At 37.5% G+C, this 22,917-nt stretch overlaps 1 protein-coding gene across 2 annotated transcripts in view; it reads left to right on the forward strand.

The window, feature by feature from the left end:
* Nucleotides 1-21,475, forward strand: part of GCC2 (GRIP and coiled-coil domain containing 2) — a 55,888-nt gene extending 34,413 nt beyond the window's left edge. For both annotated transcript variants that reach the window (XM_059406382.1, XM_059406381.1), the window contains exons 14-23: nucleotides 1,371-1,471; nucleotides 1,559-1,636; nucleotides 2,822-2,959; nucleotides 4,044-4,165; nucleotides 5,537-5,713; nucleotides 8,732-8,949; nucleotides 10,947-11,141; nucleotides 12,121-12,260; nucleotides 13,900-14,101; nucleotides 19,799-21,475. In XM_059406382.1, coding sequence (XP_059262365.1) covers nucleotides 1,371-1,471; nucleotides 1,559-1,636; nucleotides 2,822-2,959; nucleotides 4,044-4,165; nucleotides 5,537-5,713; nucleotides 8,732-8,949; nucleotides 10,947-11,141; nucleotides 12,121-12,260; nucleotides 13,900-14,101; nucleotides 19,799-19,869 — 1,442 coding nt within the window. In that variant the 3' untranslated portion in view covers nucleotides 19,870-21,475. The remainder of the gene's footprint in view (nucleotides 1-1,370; nucleotides 1,472-1,558; nucleotides 1,637-2,821; nucleotides 2,960-4,043; nucleotides 4,166-5,536; nucleotides 5,714-8,731; nucleotides 8,950-10,946; nucleotides 11,142-12,120; nucleotides 12,261-13,899; nucleotides 14,102-19,798) is intronic.
* Nucleotides 21,476-22,917: the final 1,442 nt, after the last annotated feature.

The following is a 22,917-nucleotide window of genomic DNA, read 5'->3' on the forward strand; positions in this document are numbered from 1 at the left end:
CTTCACAGGCCCCATGGTCTCCATCATATACTCTTTATTTCTTTCACAACAGGCTGTGGCCAGATTCTTGGGTACCTATGATCTAGACCATAAAGCTACTCACTCTTATATGATATTTGTTCGTTGTTGTTTGTTTGTTTGTTTTACCTTTGTTAGCGTTAAAGTTTTTTGTTTTTATCATGGTTCAATTTTTCCTTAGTGAACTGTCACAGTCCCATCCTATGAAACAATTAGTATCACAAAAACAACCAGGTATGTACCTCTGCAGTGATGTAATTAGAAATACATGGTACCACTTTTGAGGAACTTCTTAAAACTAAAGTGTTTATCTTCTCGATATATAAGTATGTAACTTCATTTTAAAGGTACATACTGAAATATTTACAAAGGATTTCTTGTGAAGAACCAAAAACAAACAAACAAAACAAAACCAGGAGGGCACAAGGATTAGGTGAAGGTGTAGGTTAGGAGTTGGCAAACTTTTTCTATCAAGGGCCAGACAGTAAATATTTTAGGCTTTGCAGGCCATCTTGTAGTCTCTATAATCATCATTGCGCTAAAACAGCTATGAACAGTATGTAAATAAATAAGTTTGACTGTGTTCTAATAAAACTCTTCACAAAACAGGCAGCAGCCAGATTTTAGCCTATGGGCCACAGTCCTGTTCTGGGTAGTAAGATTGGCCATGTATTGGTAATTGTTAAAGCTGAATGATAGGTATAGTGAGTCTGTTTTACTGTTGTCACGGCTATCCTGTATTTTGAAATATTTCAGAAAAAAAAACTAAAACAAGTTTCTTTTATTTTTACTTTTTTAAACAAGTTTCTTTTGAAGATAGGTTAATACCAAGAAAAAAGTCTTATCCATTTATTTAAATTCATTCATAAAAATTATTTAAGGGCACGTAGGTGGCATAGTCATTTGAATGGTTGACTCTCTGGTTTCATCTCAGGTAATGATCTCAGGTCAGGGTCATGAGATCAAGCCCCACATTGGACTCTGCGCTCAGCACAGAGTCTGGTTGAGATTCTCTCTCTCCTTCTGCCCCTTCCCTTCCTGTGCTCTTTCTCTCTCTGTAAAGTAAATAAATCTTAAAAAAATTGTTCAGGGGTGCCTGGGTGGCTCAGTGGGTTAAACCTCTGCCTTCTGCTCAGGTTATGATGTCAGGGTCCTAGGATCAAGCCCCGCATCAGACTCTGTGCTCAGCCGGGAGCCTGCTTCCCCGCCTCTCTCTCTTCCTGCCTCTCTGCCTACTTGTGATCTCTCTCTCTCTCAAATAAATAAAATAAAATCTTTTAAAAAAAAGTAAAAGCTGGATACCTTATTAAAAAAAACTGTTTAATCTGTTCTGAAATTATTTCCTTTGTTAGCTTCACTACAGTCTTCAGTGCAACAATATGAGGAAAAAAACACCAAAATCAAGCAGCTGCTTGTGAAAACCAAAAAAGAACTGGCAGATTCGAAACAAGCAGTATGTTAATTTCCCAATTCCATATTTCATTTTATGTATTTATCAATCACTTCTTTTTTAAATTTAATCAAAATTCTTATTCTGTAGGAAACTGATCACTTAATACTTCAAGCAACTTTGAAGGGTGAACTGGAGGCAAGCCAGCAACAAGTAGAAGTCTATAAAGTAAGATTCTTTTTACTTTTTAGGATTTATAAAAAAATTTCCACATAGAAGTAAGCTATTATGTAGGGAATTTTCTAAATATCTTTATGTACATATTTTTATACACACACATTTTTTCCCCCTACATATCCTTCATTTGAAAAAGTAGAAGCAGTAAGTATGGGATATAACTGGAGTATCCCCTTAAGATTTAGCTTAAGCTAAAGGGGATTTTGGAAATCTTTGAGGCACTAAAAATAGATACAACATAAAATATAAAATAAACATGGCCCCAGACCTGCATCTGAGCTTTTTAAATGATCTGAGTTTCTGAAAGTCACAGGAATAAAAATGGTTTTATATTTGTATGTTGTATACATGTTATATGTATATTTATATTATTAATATATTTTTATATCTAATTATAGATTTTATCTATAATATATATTTATATCTATTTATAGTATATATATTTATAGCATATCTATTAATAATATATATTTTTATATATCTGTATTTCTGTATCTATAATTTATATATAATATATATTTTACATCTATTTTATAAAGCTTATTTATATCATATCTATTTACATATAGTTTTATCTATTAATATGTATTTTTATACCTATTTTTATATTTTTATCTAGATACCTATATATTTTTATATATATTTATAAATCTTTATATCTACTTATACTATTTGTATATACTTTTATATGCATTCAATAAATGAACTGTAACAAATAGTCTGGAATTTTTTTTTAATCAGGGTTTTAATTTAAGGAAAACTGAAATAATTTATTGAGAAAATGTTCTCAATACTCTTTCAGCATATTCCCAGTACTCTTTCAGTAATAGTAGTTTTTTTATCGCTTATATATACTCATGATTCAAAACTCAAGTATAATTTTAGGGGCACCAAAACTCAAGTGTGTTTTTAGGGTGGCTCAGTGGGTTAAAGCCTCTGCCTTTGGCTCAGGTCATGATCTCAGGGTCCTGGGATTGAGCCCCACATAGGGCTCTCTACTCAGCAGGGAGCCTGCTTCCTTCTCTCTTTCTGCCTATCTTGCTACCTACTTGTGATCTCTCTCTCTCTGTCAAAGAAATAAAATCTTAAAAAAAAAAAAAAAACTCAAGTTTTATGTTTTTAAGGCAAGTTTCTTTAGCCAGTTTACTAGAGCTTAATTGAAAGGTTTTGCCCCAGATTCAGCTGGCTGAAATAACCTCCGAGAAGCACAAAGTTTACGAACACCTGAAGACCTCTGCGGACCAGCACCAGCGCACACTGAGCGCATACCAGCAGAAAGTGACAGCCCTTCAGGAAGAGTGCCGCGTTGCCAAGGTACGTTCCTCACATAGACCCAGCAGACAGATGTTACCACCTAGCATGCAGTTCTCATGAGGGCTGTGGTCTTGCCTTTTAGGATTTGCTGTTGTTTAAGAGCACTTATTAAAAGTAAGTACCTGTTGCAGCTCATCTGACCTGAAACCCAACCCCATCCAATCCTGTCACTTGTATAACCTTTTTTTGTTAAAAGGGAAGACATGGGTACACGTTTCCATTTTAAACTTGTTTTGCAATTTCTGTGTGTAAGAGTTATTTTCTTTTAATTTTATGCTTTATATAGTGCTTTCTGAGGGCCAAATGATTATAAACTAATATTCCAATAGAATGGTTGTGAGGGCCTACTTTCTTCAGCATGCAAAGCAGACCCAGTACAGTAGCTTTGTGAGAGGTGCAGCTCTGATATAAGCCAGTTTGGCAGAAGGGTCCCAGGAGATCACGTTGGGAAAGTAGAAGACCTAGAATTTCATTTTTCCTGTCTCTTTGAAGTTCGAGTGGCTTAATTTCTTTGAATTTATTTTTCTTATATTTATGAAAAGAGGAATTCCTCTCCATAAGTGAAAATCTTTCTAAGGTTTCAAAGACAAATAAATAGTGCCATTACGAAATTTATGGGTACTGACACTACCAGGAGGAAAACATGGTAGAAACATCTTTTGTCAAACAAAATTCTATCATTCAAATGCTTTTAAAAGGTTATAAGACTTGGGCACCTTGTGGCTCAGTTGGTTAAGTGTCTGGCTTTGGATCAGATCCTTATCCTAGGGACCTGGGATCTCGCTGGTGTCTGGCTTCCTGCTGAGCAGGGAGTCTGCTCTCCCTCTGCCCCTCCCCCTGCTTTTGTTCTCTCTCTCTCTCTCTCTCTCTCTCTCTCTCTCTCAAAAAAACAAATCTTTAAAAAAAAAAGTTTTAAGGCCAACAGATGCACACTTCTTAAAGGAAGTTAAGGAGTAAGGAGTGTTGGACATTTTTACTCATTTTCTAAAACATTTTCATCTTAAATCATTACTCTGAAAGAAAATAGGATTATGTTACAATGAATCTGCAATAGAAAAGTCATTCTTTCTTTTAAATGTTGTAGGCAGAACAAGCTGCTATAACCTCTGAATTTGAGAGCTACAAAGTCCGAGTTCACAATGTTCTAAAACAACAGAAAAATAAATCTGTGTCTCAGACTGAAACTGAAGGAGCTAAACAAGAAAGGTAAGGTCTAAATTAAAAGAAACATCCAGGGTTCCCCCCTTTCCTCTAAAACAGATTCTCTACCAAGTAGGCTGAGAATCCTGCTTTGATTTCATTTGACTGAGGAATTTTACATGTAATGAGAGCAGAGTTTCTTGGCTTCACTGTTTCTCTAGGCAGTAACAGGGAAACATCTCTATGAAGGGCACTGTTACAGACTCATAAAACTAATATGTAAGCAGCAAAACCAGAAAATAGGCTAAATAGTGTTATCTTGTTGTAGCAGGAACCGGTCAGAGCAGAAATACAGACATTAAAATTACATTATGATTAGTTTTTCCAATTTTGAAAATTGAGAAATAGAAGAATAAAATTGCTTCCTTGACATACCCACTTTTAATTAGGCTAAACAGAATTGCTTAAAAACATTTTATTTATTTCAAAAAGTTTTAAATTCTGTACTAAATTCTAGCCTAGAATTACATTTTTCTTCTTAAATTTATGGCTGTCTCAATTATGTTTCAGTGGTATCTTGTTTATTGTATCTTTAAAACTAACATACACATAATTTTTAAATTATTCAAAAATATACTAGGAATATGAAATAGGATAATCTATAGCATGTGTGCTTTGTTTTTAAGTAGAGGTTCAGTATTCAAAGTAATTTTACATCTGCTTCTTACTGTTCTAAGTAGGACTAAATATCTGCAATGTTTGTATGATACTTTTCATTCAAATATCTATTAAATATGGGAACTGTAGACTGAAAAAGGTATTTTCTCTGTTAATAGCTCAACCTCAAATTTCAAAGTGAAATTGAATATTGACACCTTTAATATGAAAATGTCAGCATTTGCAAGAGCCTTTTTTGATTATGCTGGAATTTTGGATTCATATTATTTTAATGTAAATGTTTTTTACATTCCTTCTATTTTCTTATGCGTAAGATGGTTTTTTCTAAAAAAGTAAACTCAGTGAATTGTATCAGTTGAAACAGAATGAGGGGCTTTCACTATTTGTTTTTTATAGCATTCTTCCCCTAATGGTTGGCTTACAACTATGTAATTTTTTTTAACTAAAAGCATAGTGCTATAACACAGTAGGCCATTTTGATGCTATCTAATAGTTTCTTCTCCATTTGAGTATGAAATTTATAAGTTCAGAGATGTTTTTTAAAATCTGCAGGGCCTAGGGTTTAAAATCTGACTACTATAACATATATTTAATCCTAGTCTCCGAATTCTCCCAATTATTCAATTTCCTTTAGAATCATCCATAATAATAGCAAGTGTGTGACATTAAAGATGAAACGATTAAAGTAATAAAATTTATTTGAAACCACAAAATCAGGTTTACCTCTTCTAAAACTTTTTATAAAACTGTTTGTTTCAGAGAACACCTGGAAATGCTGATTGATCAACTAAAAATCAAATTACAGGACACCCAAAATAACTTACAGATTAATGTTTCTGAACTTCAAACACTACAGTCTGAACATGATACTCTCCTAGAACGGCATAACAAGATGCTTCAGGAAACTGTGTCCAAAGAAGCAGAACTCCGTGAAAAGTAAGGTTGCTGGCAGTACTAACAGTGTTTGCGCTGGGCAGCAAAATGTTTCTTTGTGAAATTCCTAATGTGTTGTTCCTTGGGATAAATAAAAATTGAAAATAAGAAATAGATATTTCTAGGGGCATCTGGGTGACTCAGTTGGTTAAGTGTCTGAGTCTTGATTTCTGCTCATGTCATGATCTCAGGGTTGTGAAATGGAACTCCTGGGATCTTTTTCCTCTGCCTCTTTTTCCTCTCTCTCTAAAAAATAAATAATAATCTTTTGAAAAAAAAAAAAGAAGAAGAAAAAGAAAAAGATATTTCTAGAGGCTTAGTAACTTTGTTTTTCTATCCCATTTTGATTGTTTTTATACTTTACTCTTTTAACAACAGTTAATTTTATCTGTTCATCCAGTAATCTGTTTCTCCTTTGGCCTTCATGGCCAGAATTTTCTTTAAAAAAAAAAAGAAAGAAAGAAAAAAACCCACTTTCCAACTCAGGTGTCAAATTACAAGCATTTTTCTTTCTCTCTAGTGGAAAACATTCACACAGCTGCTGAATCACAAAGAATATGGCACTTACCTTTGCAGCTGTTTTCAACTTGTCACAGTGTTACCTTTCGTTAATCAGTATTTTATTTTATTTTATTTTTTTTTTTTTAAAGATTTTATTTATTTATTTGACAGACCGAGATCACAAGTAGGCAGAGAGAGAGAAGGGGGAAGCAGGCTCCCTGCTGAGCAGAGAGCCCTATGCGGGGCTCGATCCCAGGACCCTGAGATCATGACCTGAGCCGAAGGCAGAGGCTTTAACCCACTGAGCCACCCAGGCGCCCCTCGTTAATCAGTATTTTAGATAGGCATCAGGGGTATTGGCAGAAGGAACAGATTGATGTGAACAAGGATATTTGAATTCCTGTAATGAAGAAATTGGGTGGTAATATCTGTTGTACCTTAGACTAAGGAAAAGAGTTCTTCATTGAGCATCAAGTGTGTTGGAATACTTTATATATTTCAGGTATGCTTTTAATACTTACCTAATTGATGGTAATCTTGAAAGCTTCATCTTCCTGGCTTTTTAATCTTTTAATAGTGTAATTTATATATGTTAACCATGTAAATCAAAAGTTTCAGGGAAGATCTACCAGTTTTATAGCTACCTATCACTAGGGTTTACTGGGAGATTTGCTGAAACACAGCGATGCTTGCTATTTATATCAGAAATTTCCCATATTGATTTTTACTCTAGAAAAGTTACTGCAAATTATATTGCTAAGACAAATAAATTGCAAGTGATGCCTCTAAAGTTTAATGACTATTTTTGGCGGGGCCTCTACTATGTGCCAGTCTCTCTTAAATACTAGAAATTCACATCATTTTCAGGTATCTATAGAGGTCTTATTCCCCTTCTTAGAAATATTAAGAATAATGTTGTTACTGTCTGTCCCCCAGTGTGAAGAAATAGCCTTTTCTTTATAAATTCTCTTCTTTTTAAGCATCTTAATACTCATACTTTCCCCATATGAGATCATAAAAATGAGATTGTAAAAATTATAAAAATAACTAGACTGACCAACTAATACTTATATTGCCGAGGATCCAGCTATATAAACACCCCAGTTACAGCTGAGACATAGTAAATTTCCATCAGCATAGTCATTCTGGGTCCATGTTGGGGTTCAGGCTTTTAGCTCTTAGGTAGGTAGAGTCAGATGTACCACTGAGACCACCTGCAAACTACCAACCTTACTTCCAACCTAGCTCTAAAATGTAGCGATTATCTTCCTTAGGAAATTGTTGTTGTGTCTGCTGATGGTTTTTCCTTTACTTTTGTACTAGTGTTTGAACATAATGCTCACAGAAAAATGCAGATTTGAGGAGTAACATATACAGTAGCATTTTCTGAACTCATTGATCGGTGTAAACTTGACGCTTAAGAAACCTTTTCTTAAACATACGATATTTTTATTGTATGTCACTTTTAGCCACTAAATCTTGTCTTAAAACCTTAATATAGTGTGCATATGTGTAGCACATAGATAAAAAATCTTGGAATGCTATGTGCTAAACCATTAACAATGTTTACCCCTGGAGCTGGGATTTTATACTGCAAGGGATGGGAGTGAATAAGAGAGAGCTCTCACTTTTTTCTATAATTGGTTCCATATTATTTGAAATTTTATGAGAGTACTTGTGGTACTTGTGGCTCTCTGGCATAAAAAGAAAACTGTTTTTCCTTTTTTTTCTACTTTTTACTTTTTTTTTTTTTTTTTTTTTTGTAACCAAAGCCAAACGTTAAAAATCAAGACTAAAATAGAACCACGGAAAACAGTGGTTCCCAAATGATAGTTCCACTGACTAGTACCAAGCTGATTAAATAAAAATCACACGGAAAACTGTTAAAAGTAGGCGATTTCTAGGACCACCTTTGGAAATTCTGATTCTGTGGCTCTAGAATGAGGACTAAATGTATTTTTAACAAGGGACCCAATGATTCTAATGTGCAGTGAGATTCAAAAACAGCCATAGTAAACCAAGCCTTTGTGTTTCAGAGTGTTACATTAATTGGCTCAAAAATGATTCAGGAAACTTCCTTTCAAGCTTTCCTTAAGACTTCATTTATGAGTCGAAAGAACATATTCTTTTTCCTGTTTTCAAGGTAATAAAAAAAAGATACCCTATGCTTATATGAGCATCCACATAAGATAACCTGAAAGGGGCACTGATATAAAGTATGTATTATGCTCTAAATTTAGTCCTATTTTCTGATAAGTGATGAAGGAAGTTCCTCATCTGAACCATTGTAACATAGTTACTCAAACAAGGTTTCTTGTTACAGAACACAAAGATGATTTGAACGAGATGAGTCCCCAGATGGTTAACACAGTGAATACCATTATAGACGCTTAGCAGTTAATTCATACATTTAATAGATATCTCGGGGCTAATTATCAAGTAGAACCCAGTTGAGAAAAGCTGAGTCAACATGTCAAGTTGAAAGATCTGCTACGAAATTAAGTTCCTCTCACCCTTCAGGTTGTGTTCAATACAGTCAGAGAACATGATGCTGAAATCGGAACACACACAGACTGTGAGTCAACTCACATCCCAAAACGAGGTCCTTCGCAGCAGCTTCCGTGATCAAGTGCGCCATTTGCAGGAAGAGCATAGAAAGACCATGGAAACTTTACAGCAGCAACTGTCCAAGGTGGAAGCTCAGCTTTTCCAGCTTAAGAGTGAACCAACCACAAGAAGTACGTGTGTGTGCATGAGAGCATCCGTCATTCACCTTTGCTCACATAGTTATGTCACTTAAATACATTCATCACAAATCCCTAAGAAAAAAGAAAATTTACTAGGTGACAACCAGTGCCAATTCTGTGATTAAAGAATTTTGGTTTTGCTTACTGAGAAGATATTTGAACCATTTGACCCCTTCCTGGTTATACTTATAGCAGCCTGTATCCTCTTCCAGTACTGATTTTCCTGTATCTGTTCCCCTCCATGTAATGCCATTTCCTGTTCTCTGACTCAGACGTACTCTGCAGTCTCGTGACGTGTGTCCAAATTCCAGTATTCACTGAATCCGTTTGGTGTTCTCCATCGTTAGTCATCAAATCTATCTATTTTGTAATTAGGAATATTAGAATGAGAGGCTTAGAAATACCCAAGCCCCACTGAACTTATAGGATTGATTGGTTAGTATAGCTTCTTTCCTTTAAAATTTCTCCTTAGTTGGAGATTTAGTTCAGCTACCGCTGGTATCTTCCATTCTCCTCCCTGGAAGAGATGGAAATGTGCCAGCCGAGATGAGGCTACATCATCTTTAAGGTATCAACTTTATACTTAATACCATTTACCTTGGAAAATGTCACCAGGACACTGGCAGCAATGGGTTACTCATCAGGCTGTGAACCCAGCTTCAAGAAATTCAGCCTAGGCTGCCTGGGTGGCTCAGTAGTTATGCCTCTGGCTTCAGCTCAGGTCATAATACCAGGGTCCTGGTAACAAGCCCCACATTAGGCTCCCTGCTCAATGGGAAGCCTGCTTTCCCTCTCCCCACTCCCCCTGCTCATGTTCCTGCTCTTGCTGTTTCTATCTCTGTCAAATAAATAAATAAAACCTTTAAAAAAAAAAAAAAAGAATTCAGCCTATGCCAAGAGTCATCAAAGGAAGTAATCAGTCAGGGAAACACAGTCACATGAGAGATTGTGATCTAGGAATCAGCAGTGGAATAAGCAGTTGGCACAATATCAGAAATCCTGGAAAGTGATTCAGCAAAGGCAGCTGGAGGCTAATGTTTGAGAAAAATGAGGCAACATCATGGAATGGAAAATAAATGAAATTGGAAGTTAAAAGATATGGCATAGAATTTGCTTCCTAACCCTGCTAAGATGCCTTGGGCAAAGTCATTTAATTTCCCTGACTTTTGTGTTTCTTGGGATTAATCAAGTAATGTGTTTGAAAGTACCTTATAATTCTTACAGTTCTATCCAAGTGTTCACTATCAGCAAACAGGACAGCCTGGCTGGGGGAGTAAAACAGATTAGTTCTCTGGGGCACCTGGGTGGCTCTGGGTTAGGGCCTCTGCCTTCGGCTCAGGTCACAATCCCAGGGTCCTGGGATCGAGCCCTGCATTGGGCTCTCTGCTCAGCGGGAAGTCTGCTTCCTCCTCTCTGCCTGCTTCTCATCTCTGTCTGTCAGATAAATAAATAAAATCTTAAAAAAAAAAAAAATAGATTAGTTCCCTGCCCTGGGTGCTAGGCATTTCTTGGTTGAACACTGATGATGTGAGGGGGCGATGGAAGGACCCAACAAAGGTGAAGATGTAAGGTAGTGATGAACAAGTACATCTGCTCAGCAGAGTTCAGCAAGTGTATTGTGTTCAGAAAGTACGCAGCTATCTGAAATACCTAATCCTCAAAAACAGTCTAGTTGAGAATTTCTGCCAGTATTCTGCAACTGTATAGCCCTCCCTGTTATGGTATCTAATAATAGAGCTTATCTAGGTGGTAGCAAATAATTTATAGTTTCTATTGAAATTACTTAAACGATTAAAAGTTAATAACTGTTTTTAGGGCAGTCTTAGAAATTCTTTATGCACCATTTATTGGTCTTCTAGTTACTGAAATTCGCTGTCATACCACTTAACATTCCTATGATCATTTTAATTTCATTGTGTATCTCTGTGAATGCAGAATCCATGATTTTGAACAATCTCACACTTACTTTTTTAAAAAAAATTCAATAGGCCTGGCTTCATCTCACCAACCTTTGAAGAACCTTCGAGAAAGGAGAAGCACAGATCTCCCCCTTTTGGACATGTATGCCATTACCCGGGAGGAGGGAGAAGGAATGGAGACCACCGACACAGAGTCTGTATCTTCCTCTGGCACTCACCCACAGTCTTTAGAGCAGCTGCTTAATTCTCCTGAAACTAAACTGGGTATGTTTTTCCTCTTTAGCTCTACTGTCTTGTCTAATAAATCCTAACTCTTAAGTTTTATGTGCTTTTTTGAGCTACTCTAAGAAAATTTCTTTCAGTGTTCTACTCCAAATGGAAAACTCTCCTGCAGAATGAAACAGTTGAGTGTTTTAAAATAAAATGCTAGTTCTGCCCCAAGCTTGAGCCAGAAATAGATGGTTGGAAGTCCTATAGTGGTATCAGAAAGTAAGATGAACTATTCTCTCATCCTTCTAAGAGTTTGACAGCTTTTATTTATTCCTCTGTTAGATTTATTAGACATACTAAAGCTTCAGTGTATGTTAGTTTTACCTGTCATGAATGTTCACAATTCAGGGTGAATTCTCTTCTCTCCTGAAGCTTCAGGATCTAGAGTAAAGACTGTTTATGTCTTTGGTCACTAATCTTGGTGTGGATGGAAACTGCAGTCCCACCAGACAAGGTTAGTAATGATCACAAGAGAGTGACAGCAGACTCCAGAATTACATCTGGCTTTGTGATTTTTGCCAGATTACTTATCAACTCTGAGCCTTTTCCCTCATCTACACAATTTGAATAATGATACTTACCCACCTCCTATAATATTCTTATGAGCATCCATGATATAAATGATTGGTAAATGTTATTATTCCCCTCGTTTATAAGTAAAACAACATAAACTCTTGGGATATAGAGGAGTGCGAGAATAGTCTAGAAACACAGGGCAAACAAATTCTAGAATTGGGGCTTGTAGAGCTTGAATTCAATTAGATTATATACTTTACAACATAGATTCTGCCTTATTTGTGTCACGTTCGAAGTATAACCTTTCAACTGAGATATGTTGAACAGAAGAATGACAGAGAGTGGGCCTGAGTAATACTGTAGAGTAAGAGATCTGTGCTTAGATATATTTCTTACTTAGAATCAACATCTGTAATCTCAGATTTTGACACTTAATGACTGGAACAACATCTTGCAGAGCCTCCTCTATGGCATGCTGAATTTACCAAAGAAGAATTGGTTCAAAAGCTCAGCTCCACCACAAAAAGTGCCGATCACTTAAATGGCCTGCTTCGGGAAACAGAAGCAACCAATGCAATCCTTATGGAGCAAATTAAGGTAAGATCAATACTGCCACCCAGAAAATTCTCTCTGCAACAGGTTGGTTTTCTTGACCCCCCCCCCACTCTCCAGATGAGACACATCCATCACATCTTCATTCTTTACGATGTCACGTTCCTGAAACTGAGAAATATAAATTGCTTTGGATATATATTATATAAAGACTAACTAAATTACTATCTTTTCTTAGAAACTATGATAGATTTGAGAATGGATTAGAATAGGTTCATAAGTCATTGTTCCACATATGCTTAGGGAAAACTTAAGTGGGTATGAGCCCTTATGCTCTAAAGATAAACTAGGGACACTTCTCATTCAGATCATTCAGCTGATGTTTATGGCACTAAACTTATCACAAATTGTGGGTGGAGATAGTAAAGTACCATAGGAAACTTTCCTACTTAAATGTGACACTAGAAACGTGTGGCCATATGTAGATAGTAGAGTAGTTGAGGGTTACACAATCCACCGTGGCTCACAGCTAAGTCACTTCTCCAAACATAGTCCTGCTACTTAACTGAGCAGTTCTTGTGAGCCAGGCCCTGGGCTTTACATATATCATCTGTCTAATCCTCATTCTCACTGGTGAGAGAATGCCTGAAGCTGATAAATGGTGGAGCAACATTCCAGCTCATGTCTGTCTGGAAAGCACATGGTTCTGCCCTCTGCATCCTTCTCCAAATCGACTATCCTCCCTCTGTGCAGGGCCTCAGCTATCCTTCTTAAATTAATTTTTTAATGCTGAATTACTTAGCTGTTCATAGTAAATTATGTATATTGTGACATTCCACCTCTAAATATTTTAGTATGCATCTATATAAAATAACATTTTCCTACATAGTCAAAACATTACCACATCTAACAAATTGCTAACTAGCCCAGTGAACTAAGTGACTATTCAAATGCGGTATTTCCACAAATTTCCATTCCTCAAACACTTTAGCATTCTACTGTCTTTTGCATATCCTGTTGCCCCATTTTTCCGGTAGTATTTTAGATTGTCTTATATTCCTGAATTTTCACTCTATCATAGACTTGGCTTTTGTTTTGGTAAACAAAACAGCTGTGGTGCATCAGGTAAATATAACTTCCCGCTGGACACCGTAACTACCTGCAGTCTGTGAGCAGGGCAGGAAAGGGGTTAGTGGTGGATGTAGATGTTTACTTTAGTCCCTGGTTTCAAGCTCTGCTTGCCCTCTGCAGTGTGTCTTATCCCACAGCGCTGAGCCCACTGGTTTACTTTCTGTAGAGAATAGGAGGTGAAGGGAGCATCATGGTAGTTGGTACCATGACAGGCTGACTATGTAGACTTGACATCAGTCCTCAGTCTTCAACTCCATTTCCTGTACTCCTTTATACTTTGAGGCAGGAGCTTCTTGGTGTTTCTGCGGGATCCATTCTGTCAGTGATACTTAGTGTGCCACTGGGCTGAGTCTCTTCCACTTTATCTCCTTCCCATCTTATAGGAATTTCTTGATATTTCTCATCTGTTTTTTTTCCTTCTCTCCTAATCACTCCTTTATAGTCATTTTTTGGGGCATTTCGGGAGGAAGAGAAGAAGAGTGCATATGTTCAGCCTGCCATGTTTAACCTGAAGCTCCTAAAACTCATTTTTAACTCATTTCTCCAACATCAGCTCCTCAAAAGTGAAATAAGAAGATTGGAAAGAAATCAGGAACGAGAAAAGTCTGTGGCTAACCTGGAGTACTTGAAGAATGTCTTGCTGCAGTTCATTTTCCTGAAACCAGGTAGTGAGAAAGAGAGACTCCTTCCAGTTATAGACACAATGTTGCAGCTCAGCCCTGAAGAAAAGGGAAAACTGGCTGCAGTTGCTCAAGGTTGGTGAAGGAAAGTATTAAAACTCTTGTTGGATAACTTACACTAAATGTTGGACTTATGGTTGAAATTCTGTGTGCTTACAATCTTGCTTGTGACATTGTGACTTAAAACATTTAATATTTGGTTCATTTGAGTGAGTTCTATCATATATGTAACCTGTGACTAGATTTGAAAAGCTAACGTTTTAATACTTCAGGGCAATTATAGTACATAATATAATTTTAAGATGCAACAAGTACAATAGTGTTTAGTTAGATCTTTGAAAGTTAGACATGTAATTCTAGCCTTGAATTCTATCAAAGTGGTTTTATTTTATATCATAATTAACATGCATTAGCTTATTCTTTCCTACTCACTGCCCCCCACCACCACCTCACTCTTACTCCTTCCCCTGCCAAATAGTCTAGAGGCAGCAGAGTCATATGACCCAACAGTTGGTCCATATCGTACATGACAGTCCCATTTCTCAAGGCAGACTCTGTTTTAAAGCTGTCCTGTATTTGGTGCTTAGATTTTTGTGGCAAATAGATTTAACACTGTGATTTTATAAACTCCTTTAAAATGATTCTCATATAACTGCTGTAGTTACCTGATTTCAGACTACTCCTTAAAGATCATGGTTTCATTTTTGTTAATATAAAATGTTTTTTGTTTTTTTTTTTAAGATTTTTATTTATTTGTTAGAGAGAGAGATACAGAGCGCAAGCACAGGCAGACAGAGTGGCAGGCTAGAGGCAGAGGGAGAAGCAGGCTCCCTGCCAAGCAAGGAGCCCGATGTGGGACTCGATCCCAGGACGCTGGGATCATGACCTGAGCCGAAGGCAGCCTCTTAACCAACTGAGCCACCCAGGTGTCCCTAAAATGTTTTTATTTGTGACCTTTTCAAGCATACAGGCAGAATGCTGGCATGTCCTTTGTAGCTATCATCTTTAACAATTTTCATAATCAGACTTCTTTTGAAAGGGGAAGAGCAGAGCTAGAGATTTTTTTTTTTTTTTAAGATTTTATTTACTTATTTGACAGAGAGAAAGCACAAGCAGGAGGAGCAGCAGGCAGCAGGAGAGGGAGAAGCAGGCATCCTGCAGAGCAGGGAGCCCGATACAGGGCTCAATCCCAGGACTCTGGGATCATGACCTGAGCTGAAGGCCAATGCTTAACTGACTAAGCCACCCAGGTGCCCCAGGGCGAGAGATTTTAAAGCAAATCCCACACATCATATGATTTTCCCAGCAAACACTTCACTGTGTATCGGACTTCTCTGCCATCTCTACCCAGTTTATGCGCGGTGTTCCGATTATTGCAGATGTCTTTGTGCAGCATCCTAATAGGGCTCACACATTGCATTTGGTTGATGTCCCTTAAGCTCTGTTTTGTTTTTGTTATCTATAGCAGTTCCATGTTCTTTTTATAATATGTCAATTATTAGTTGAAGAAACTGGTCATTTATCCACTAGAAGCTCAGTTCTGGATTTGGCACTTTGAGATAGCATGTAAGTTATTCCATTGTTGCCTGTAAATAGGAAGTCAGGTCTCTGCTTAGACACAGGTGCAATTGGAGAGGGTGGGAGATAAAAATCCCTCATAGGTGTATTGAAAGTACTGTGTACTTTCTGAGACATCACATTAGTAGGCCCAAAATGTCTGGTTGTCCCGCTTTTGACTGGTTTATCTCATCATGTTGGTGTTTTGGGGTTGTTGTTTTTTTAAGATTTTATTTACTTGAGAGAGAGAGAGAGAGAATGCACAAGCATTAGGAGGAGCAGAGGGAAAGAGACAAGCAGACTCCCTGCTGAGCACAGAGCTGGACAACAGGAGTCAATCCCAGGACCCTGAAATCATGACCTGCACTGAAGTCAGACACTTAACCAACTGAGCCACCCATGTTTGTGTTCTTCAGCACATTCCTTTATTCCCTAAAAATCCTGGCTACGCTAGTAATGCTGGAGAGTGATCCTCAAGATAGAGCAGGTGTCAGAATCATCTGGTGAGATGATTAAAACTCAAATTGCTGGCCGCACACTCCCAAGTTTCTGATTCAGTAAATTTAGTGTGGAACCCAAGAGTTTGCATTTTTATTTTATTTTTTTTTTTAAAGATTTTATTTATTTATTTGACAGAGAGAAATCACAAGTGGGCAGAGAGGCAGAGAGAGAGAGGAGGAAGCAGGCTCCCCGCTGAGCAGAGAGAGCCCGATGTGGGACTCGATCCCAGGACCCCGAGATCATGACCTGAGCCGAAGGCAGCGGCTTAACTGAGCCACACAGGCGCCCCAAGAGTTTGCATTTTTAACAAGTTCCCAGGTGATACTGATGCTCTTGGCCATTATTAAGCTAGTGTACCTTTGAAAGATTATTCACTTCTTATCTCTTAATTACATGAGAAAACAAAAGAAAACTTTTAAAAATTTGAATTAAAAGTGCTGTGGTCTGGCAGCAGATAGAGATATGGCTTAAGCAAGAGTTATTGAACTGAAAGATCAGAAGGAATCATCAGAAAAAGAAACAAAACAATGGAAGAAAAAATGAAAGAGTGGGTAATAGACACAGAGGGTATACTGAAGATAACTAATACATATTTAATAATTGAAGTTCTAGAAGAAGAGGAGAGGAAATAATGAGGTAGAGACAGGATTTGAAGAGAATGAAAATTTCTCAGAGCCGATAAAGGACATCCATCCACACATTTGAAAAATCTCAATACAATTTCAAGTAGAATAAATAAAAGGAAGTCTACCTCTTCGCATAAAAGTGAAACTGCCCCCCAAAAAGGACAGAGAAAAGTCTCAAAAGAAGACACATTGCCTCTTTACCTCAAAAGGAGTGGTAGGCTCACAGTGGACTTCTCAGCAGCATTGGTGAAGTACTATCTTTAGCATGCTGTAAGAAATAACTGTCAGCCTTCAAGAAATATTTTTCGAGATCCTTTCTGATAGAAACTTTAAGAATTTGCCTCCATTGGAAATCTCAGCAACATACTCCATGTAAAAGGAAAACCTAAGTGAAAGGTCTGAGGTGCAAGAAGGAATGTCATGTACAGGAGACTTGTCACCATGCTGCAGATAAGAGTCCTGAGCCTCACCAGCCAGACCAAGGATATTTCTTTACCAAGGCCTTCAGGACAACAGACCACGTCATACATGTCTGGGGTGCAGAAACGAGGCTAAAAAGAGGGCTACTCTTCCTGGCACTGAAAAGAATGGAAGCATAAGAGCAGAAAACACAAGTACCTCGTGCCTCCTTCATCTCCTTTGAAGCAGTATTTACATTTTCTGATTTTGTATGGAGTTTATACCAGTATTTTTCATTCAGGTTGCTAACCACTACTGGATGTTGAAATTAATTTGGTGAATCACATCCAGAATATTTTTTTTTAATGGAGAGAATGAGACAGACATCAGAATACATTGAATCTTATAGGGATAAGAAGTGTTTCATGAAACTCTCTGGGTATATGGGTAGATGTTGGTATCTGTCTGTATCAACTCCTGATATAAAATGTTTGTCTTTCTATGGGTCTGGGTCACAAATATTTGAGAAACATCAGCTTAGGGGATAAACTAGATTATCCAACTCTGACAAGTGATGTCAAACTTCCTGTAATAAACACCGTTTAAGGACCCAGCTCACACCGCAGGCAAGTATCAGGAGCTGCTCAGAGCTGCCTGTGGCATTGCTACATAAGGCAAAAAAACACAGAGCACTGCATTAGTCTCAAAACAAGTAATGTGAAGAAGACACTGCAAAAGTCAGTTGTTGCTGTGTGTGTAGTTCACATGTCAATTCCCCCTGCTTCCTGCATGTTAGATCCCACCACTGTTCACAGACTGCATTTTTCTTTTCTTCTTGAGACACAACTTGAGGTGAGCAGAGTTCGCTCCCTAAGTAAGTCAGTCATACAGTGCTTCTCTTTGTAAGACTGGAATCTCAATTTTGCTACTCAAGTAGGAGCTGAAAGTTGCTTCTTTACATTTTTGCTCCCTAACTAGGTTATAATTTACAGAGCTGTGTGTTGTTACTTAGTGTACAAAATTACTAAAGTCTAATACTCTGTAGAAGCAAATAAAGAGGAAATAGACCTGAAGTTAATACAAGGTTATATGCCAATTTTACCTCAATTATGTACAAAAAAAGAGAGAGGAAAAAAGGCAAAGACTTACCAAGCATTTTTTGGTCATCTCCAGGAAGAGAACACACTCATACTCACTGTAAGTGTCTAATTTGGTTTGCAGAGGACTCAGAACCTTATCAGAAAAGAATAGTTACTCAGAGCAGGTGCAGATGCATCCAATCTCAGCCTTTCTTGTGGTCCTCATATACCTAAGGACATGAACAGCTGCCAGGAACATTGTCTGCATAGGGCAGAATCCTGCCAGATCTGGGACATGGCTGAATTTTTGTTGTGTCGCAAGTCTTATACTCAGAGAGCACCATTCATTCCAAACGCAGTTTCTGCGTTTCATTTAGGAAATGCAGCCCCCTGGCTCTCATTCTTGGGAGCAAGGCCACTGCCTCTTCTAATGGGAGAAAGCAGAGTCAGTGCCCAGTTTTCCATCCCTTAATGTCACTTCCTCCAGCTTTCTGTGGAAAGACTGACTTCTAAAAAGTCTTCTGTCACTACAATGTCCTCTAGACATTCATGCCTTTATGTAATCCTCTCCCCTTGAGTGGCCATTAGACTGGCCTCGTGATTTGTTTCTAACTAGTAGAATACAGCAAAGGTGACAGGGTGCCACTTCCATGATTAGGTTAATTGTGACTTCTATCTCATTAGCAGACTCTACCTTCTCCACTTACAAGCTGACATTATTAAAGAGGCCACAAACCTAACCACTAAAAGGGAGAATCTCATGTCGATTATTTCTCAATAAATTTTTTAAAATTAAAAACCCATACATAAATGTTTAGAGCAGCTTTATTTTAAATTGGGAAAAACTAGAAACAACGGAAATATCCTTCACTGGTAAATGAGTAAAACAAACTGGTGCAGCCACACAGTAGAATCCTGCTCAGCTATAAAAAGGAATGAGTCACCGATACCCACAGGAACATGGACAGTTCTCAGATGCCTCCTGCTAAGCAAAAGGAACCACACTCAAAAGATACATGACGGGGGCGCCTGGGTGGCTCAGTGGTTTAAGCCTCTGCCTTCGGCTCAGGTCATGATCTCAGGGTTCTGGGATCGAGCCCCACATTGGGCTCTCTGCTCAGCGGGGAGCCTGCTTCCCCCTCTCTCTCTGCCTGCCTTCTCCCTACTTGTGATCTCTATCAAATAAATAAATAAAAATCTTTAAAAAAAAAAAAAAAAGATACATGACGTGGCCCAATTTATATTACTTTCTGGAAAAGGAAAATGGTGGGCATGGTGGTACTGCACCTTAAGAGGATGAAGTACTGTAAGCAAATTATACCTCAATATATACCTGATTTCAGAGTGATTAAAACCAGTTGTTTTTGTTTCTCTTGGTTTAGTTTTGAGGTTTACCACACAACTGTTTAGGTTCTAAGGCTTCCATATTAAAAGAATATACAAATGTACAAATTCCCCTTGTTGTCAATAATTCTAGTTGTGCTGGGGTCTTTATTTTGGAATTGTCTAATGGAGAAATGCAAATACTGAAAGGTCAAGAACAGATTTGTAATGTCAAAGTATGTTCTGAGAAGATTAATGCATTTTTTTTCTTTTTGGACTCCCCAAAGGTGAGGAAGAAAATGCTTCCCGTTCATCCGGATGGGCATCCTATCTGCATAGTTGGTCTGGACTTCGGTAGATTGATGGGAAAACATTATTTATTAACCAAATAGAATCCATGTGGCAAAAAAGAAAGTTTCACATATATTGCTGTCATTCTTTTGTCCAAAATGTGTGTGTATATGTTCACATCTACATATATTTGTATATACGTCTGTCAGATGTATTTAAAAAGTCTCTGCTTGAAGTAAAAGTATGAAGTTAAAGTACAGCAGCCTGAAGGGTTGATACCAGTCCACAGCCCTCTGACTCTGTGACCTCCCAAGAGTGCTGCCAGATGAAAACACCAAGAAACAACACCACTCCCTCCTTCTGTGGAACCTCAGGACCCGCCTGTTTCTGGGCAGTACTGTGAATTTCGAAGTTAAATTTTGGTACAGTACCAACTGGAATTTAGGTTTTGAAAATAATGTTACAAGACTATTTATTGCAAGAGCAAACTTGCAGATAGATTATTATTATAAATTTTTGAAATGTAATTAGAATATGAAGTAAAATGCTTTGTGCATAACATTGACATGTTTATTAGGGGATTGTAAAGCAAATATGTACAGTTAATTATGAGACTAACATTTTACTTAGTAACTTTAAAATGAACTGTTCTGTTTTTGGTTTTTTTTTCTCTACAATACATTATCTCAAAACTCATTATGTTGTCAGAAGCCCTCGTGTTGGCTGGTGTAACACAGAACATGAACACGGGACCAGCTCATTACCTTGGGGTGATTTTGTGGTGTCTCTCCAGGCTCTTGAGAGGGTTCATCTACTTTTAAGCCATAAATCTGTTTTAAGAATTCTTTCCATCTCCCCCATTAAAAACTTATCAGAACATCTACTGCGTCATGCAGCCTTGTATCTAATAGGAGAGTGGTGCTTCCCGTGGTTCAGCAGACATGCCGTTCTGTATGCTCTCCATCCCAAGGAACTTCAGGAACACATCTTCGAGGTCAGTGTCACATTTTCACAGTCTTGTGGTGTTACCTGCCTTTGATGCCTCTAAATATATTTTATTGACAAGATCAGAATTGTGTTCTTAAATCATAAATTTGAGAATTCTATTTTTAATATTTATTTGTTAAAAAAATCACCACACAGTATCCTCTGTAAAAGTTCCCTTAAGCCTTCCAATTTATACTTTGATTTTCATTCTCAGCTGGTGAACTGACTTGGTTTACTCAGAACATTCATTTTGATTCCAGTTTAATTTAACTGAAATTTGCTGCTGACGTGCTGAGTTTGTTCTTTACAAAATATCTCCTATATCTCTTTCCTCCAGTTTTAGAACAGACCTAACTAGTGAATGTAATAATGAAAATGCATCCGTTTCAGAGCTGACTTTAAGTTTAGTAGTTTTTTTACTTTGTAAACTGTGAATATGCATATACCAGCAGCATACAATGTAACTGTAATAGTATTTAAATAAATTTCACTGTAAGTGTAGACCTTTTTGAAGTCTGTATAAACTTATTTTGAAATACAGTCTTTACTTATGAATGTAATAGCAAAAATACCATTTTGCATGATAAAAAAGTTAACTTTGATTACAAAGTGATATTCTTTCATGATTTCAGCAAGAGGAAATATACTGATTATTTTAGTATTTCTATTAAATATGTTTAACTGCATATCATATTTTTATGCCTACTTTTTTTCTGTTAGACACTGTCTCTTTGGAGTTTTTGAGTTAGTCTATGAATTGGCATTACACATTCCCTTACTACTGTCTCTAGACAGTTGGGACCTAGAGTATCAGGTACTTGAGAGAACATAGATTGACCTTTTGTTAGGTGTTGTGTGGATCATGATACCTTTTATGTCTGACATCTACCTTCCACCTGGAAGTGGGAGCCACACTTAGCCTTTCTTTGGGCTCCTCGCAAGTTCCAGCCTCCTCTGTGATGTATACAGTGAGCTTTGCTTACGCCCCAAAGAGCATATGATCAAGAATTATATTCCTTTAAACAAACTTTGAGCATTGCATTCCTTTAAACAGACTTTGGGAGAAGTGTCACTGAACTGCTTACTAGCAAAGCAAAGGCTTGCTAAAGGCAAGCAGTGTTTTGTGTTCTTTGTAAACCCCGTGTTAGCTGGTGATATCACTGGAAACCTATAGTATTGAGTGTACAGTTTCCAATAAAGATATAATTTGGTATTGGGCAAATAGCATGATGCAAACAAAAAATTACACATACTGTATGATTAAGTTGGAATGTAGTGGTCACAACTTGGTGTAAGACTATTCTGCTTTGACTTGGTATCTGAAAATCTACTATTGTTTCAAAATAAATGCACACTAAGGTAAACAATCTGATATAAAGTTGCAGGTGACTTTAAGCTCATTTTTACCCATGAGTGTTAAAAAAGCATTTCATTATTTACATATAAGTTATATACAGAAGAAAAATCTTTTCCCCCTGCATTCATCATATGACTACATGGAGAGAAAATCAAGTTGTGACCTTCAAATTGTTGCTTTAAAAAAGATAGAAAGGTGCATGTTAATAGAACATTGAGGGTGCCTGGGTGGCTCAGTGGGTTAATCCTCTGCCTTCGGCTCGGGTCATGATCTCAGGGTCCTGGGATCGAACCCCGCATCGGGCTCTCTACTCAGCAGGGAGCCTGCTTCCCTCTCTCTCTGCCTGCCTCTCTGCCTGCTTGTGATCTCTCTCTCTGTCAAATAAATAAATAAAATCTTAAAAAAAAAAAAATAGAACATTGAGTATGGTGAAGAAATATGTTTTCAGTTTCAATTTCAAATATGCAGGTGACCACCCCAGGTTTCCTTCAGAGTGGGCTCACTCAGAGCCCACATAGTGGCTACCTCTCCAGATATCTGCCTAGAATTGAAGATGACAACAATCCTCTCCGCCCCTTTCTCTGGTAACTTTTCCCCCACCACCATACCAAGAGGCCAACAGAATCAACTGAACCAGGCACAGAGCCCTAACCCAAGCCAAATAGATTAGATTCAGGAACATGGATTTGGGACCAGAGTCAGGCTCACATCTCTGTGTAACTGGAATTGTGGTATGTAATGACAGGAACTCTGGAATGCCCAGAAGGAGCA

Source organism: Mustela nigripes, chromosome 7 (genome assembly GCF_022355385.1).
Source record: "Mustela nigripes isolate SB6536 chromosome 7, MUSNIG.SB6536, whole genome shotgun sequence".
Classification (NCBI taxonomy): Eukaryota; Metazoa; Chordata; class Mammalia; order Carnivora; family Mustelidae; genus Mustela; species Mustela nigripes.